The sequence below is a fragment of the Gregarina niphandrodes genome, assembly GCF_000223845.1.
Source record: "Gregarina niphandrodes unplaced genomic scaffold scaffold00001, whole genome shotgun sequence".
Taxonomy (NCBI): domain Eukaryota; phylum Apicomplexa; class Conoidasida; order Eugregarinorida; family Gregarinidae; genus Gregarina; species Gregarina niphandrodes.
The window spans coordinates 131,425-134,372 of record NW_011645773.1 but is presented as its reverse complement, the minus strand read 5'-3'; the positions used below and the strand labels follow the sequence as shown (position 1 = coordinate 134,372).

The following is a 2,948-nucleotide window of genomic DNA, read 5'->3' as shown; positions in this document are numbered from 1 at the left end:
CGAGGTGAAGAGTGACGGAGGAAATTTATATACCCGGTTTCTCTCCGCCTCGGTGTTGTTCACCGAGCGTGGTTGCGGCGGTGAACAATACATACCCACGTGGAGTCCCATGTGAGTGCGCGGGTGAGTGCCCGGGTGATGGCGCAGAAGGACTGAGGATGAGTCGCCAGTTCCGCCGATGTGGTGAGTTTCAGAGAGAGTTCGGAAGGGAGTGGCGTTTGTCATTGCGTGTGTCACCAATGGGTACGCCGCGTGCGAACTTTGTGTGCTGTGCGACGGGTGCAAGTATATATGCTATTGGCGGTCAGAACGAGGACTATCGTGCGTTGTGCGAGGTGGAGATTTATGATGTGTTTCGGGGTGCGTGGCGAACAGGGTGCCCTTTGTTGCAGCCGCGACGATCTCTGAGTGGTTGTGTGGCGGGTGGTTGTCTCTTTGCGCTCGGTGGTTATAGCGGACTGGAACCACTCGACTCCGCTGAGTTTCATGACCCGCGATGCCCCGGCTGGTTTGCCCTCGCGTCCATGCAAGTTGCGCGCATTGGAGCTGCTGCCGTCGCCGGAGCCGGTTCTGAACTCTACGTACTCGGGGGCTCCGCCGAACTCTTTGGGGAATGTTACGACATTCGAGCCAACGCTTGGAGACCCCTACCAGCCCCCAGTCCAGAACTGGTCGCAGGAGGAGGGGGAGGGAGACTCGTAGACAATCAGCCGGGACTAGGTCTGACGGGTGCGGCTACAGCCCGTATCCGAGACCAACTGGTGTTGTGCGGAGGTTATGCCACAAATCAACTACCGACCACGCGCACACTTCTTCTTGACCTCAAGGACCTGTCTTGGCGACGTGCTGCTCCGGCACCCAGGCCTCTGGCAGACGCCACTCTCGTGCCCAACGGACCCAGCAGTCTCCTGTCCATCGGCGGACACAATGGCGAAGGCGCCTGCGACATGTACGACCTTGTCCAAGATAAGTGGACAGCCAACACCACCACCCTCAACAAAGGCGAACGCTGGGGACATGCTACCTGCGTTCTGAACTTCTGACTCCGCGCTAACTTGTTCGGACATAAACTAGTCGGCCAAACTAGTGCCCGACTAGTGGGCCTGATCAGTTATCCATTCCGCTAACCAACGAACCCGCCCGCCCGCCCGCATTCGTGCCGAAATTAGAACAAGACAAATCAACTTAGCCTAGCAGCAACTTAGCCTAGGAGCAACTTAGCCTAGGAGCAACTTAGCCTATATTTCAGATGTGTAAATCTGACCGGCTCGTTGGCAGGGTCTAATTCTTTGCCGAGTGTTTCTCACCCCGTCTATTCGTTGGCATCTAAAAAAAATCGGAACGCAAGACCGAAAAATGGAGTGCTGCGAACTGTCTGCGTACGTCGGTGCCAGGAGTGTTGGCTAACAACACCAGGCAGCTTGTTTGGCGGCGGAGGTGATATTCGTCAATGGAGAGGAGGCGAGCTTGGGATCGAACAGCTCTGTCTGAGACACATGTGCGGCGGGGTAGGATGGGTCGTAGGGTGTGCCACCTTCGAATTGTACTGTGACCCATACGGAACCACGAACCATGGTCCCTTTTTTACCCCAGACGGTGACTGGACCTGTCCATGATCGCGAAGAACTATTAATCACTGACATCAGATCCATCGGACTCTCCCCAATAAATTCATGACGGATCATATCAGCATCCCAGGCCTGTACCACCAACAACGGCTCACCCTTCTAAAAGTACCGTGAATTTGATCTGGACATAAAGTGCTGCCCTTATATGTTTCAATTAACAGTGTTTGGTTAAGAGTGTGTTTTCGTCGCGTCGTATGTTTCGCGCGCGCGTGTGTGCTTTTCGCGCGCGTGTGTGCTGTTCGCGCGCGTGTGTGCTGTTCGCGCGCGTGTGCTGTTCGCGCGCTTGTGTTGCTCACGTAGGTGAAGGACAGAACGGTGTCGAACGTGGGGCTGGCGGTCGAGAAGACGGCGTGTTCTGTGCTTTGTTTGGCAAGCTTATTCGGCGTGAGGTAGCAGGAGACGTAGGGATTGAATTTGACCATGGCGGCCAACGTTGGTTTGTACAAGTTCTCCGCCTTGTGCACCGTGACGTGCAGGATGGTTGGGAGCTTCGTACCGTCCGCAGCCAGGACCGTGTCGTTCTTCGATGTTACTTGGTTGCCTGTCAAGAACGCCTTTAGACCGGGAAAAGATGGGGCCATCTTTCTTCAAAAAATTCGTCGATCGTAGGGATCTTAAATGCCTCAGCGCGAAGGAACACCCTCCGGAAAACTGACTTGCCGTGTACGTACTACCGCCAATGCATCCTACCCATGCAAGCGAAGTCGAGGAGTGAAGTCAAGGTGCGAGATCGAGGAGCAATGTCGAAGAATAGAGTTATGGTCAAACGGTGACGAGGAAGTCAAAAGGGCTAACCACCCACAACTCAACTAAGATTTCGCTCCGGTAGAGTTCGCTCCAATGACATGTCCTATACGTCTCAATGCGAAGCTGAAGGAATGCATTAGAAGTATATATTTCAAATGACGGCTGCTAGCGGGATGTTTGTCAAGTAAAAAGTTTAGTGGCCTTTGGTGTCCCCCGTATCGACGAAGCATCTGGATGGGACGTGCTAAGTCATTGTTACTTCTCGACTCAATCACACCAAAGGGCGGCCGTCATTGCGGGCCGCCAGGTCAAGACCGAATTCGGCGCACCGCAAGGTTTAGTGCCGCATGCATATCCATTCAAGACTTCCACCATCACGGATCGCGGTCGGCACAAATCGAACAGGGATCAAACAGAGATTCGCCTGCAGTGCTACAATTAAGCGATCGGCCTGTTCTCATACTTTTCCACCGCCTTGGCTCCTTCGGTGGCTGCGTGCTTGGAGAGTTCTCCGGGCAACAAAAGTCTGACGCTCGTCTGCATTTCTCGAGAGCTCAAAGTCCGTTTCTTATT

The 2,948-nt window shown here is 54.2% G+C and overlaps 3 protein-coding genes across 3 annotated transcripts; 1 reads left to right on the top strand and 2 right to left on the bottom strand.

The window, feature by feature from the left end:
• Nucleotides 1-308: 308 nt before the first annotated feature.
• Nucleotides 309-1,043, top strand: GNI_002650 (kelch repeat protein; the record flags this gene model as incomplete). The annotated part of the gene is made up of 1 exon (XM_011130193.1): nt 309-1,043. A coding segment is annotated over one exon (735 nt), but the record flags the coding sequence as incomplete, so codon positions are not given.
• A 360-nt stretch (nt 1,044-1,403) lies between these two features.
• GNI_002640 (C2 domain protein) lies at nt 1,404-2,209 on the bottom strand (the record flags this gene model as incomplete). Its single annotated transcript, XM_011130192.1, has 2 exons — nt 1,404-1,727; nt 1,925-2,209. 2 exons carry the CDS (start codon nt 2,207-2,209, stop codon nt 1,404-1,406), a joined length of 609 nt encoding a protein of 202 aa, XP_011128494.1.
• A 540-nt stretch (nt 2,210-2,749) lies between these two features.
• Nucleotides 2,750-2,918, bottom strand: GNI_002630 (putative histone H2B; the record flags this gene model as incomplete). Its single annotated transcript, XM_011130191.1, has 2 exons — nt 2,750-2,807; nt 2,839-2,918. The coding sequence occupies 2 exons, from the start codon at nt 2,916-2,918 to the stop codon at nt 2,750-2,752; spliced, it is 138 nt and encodes a 45-aa protein (XP_011128493.1).
• Nucleotides 2,919-2,948: the final 30 nt, after the last annotated feature.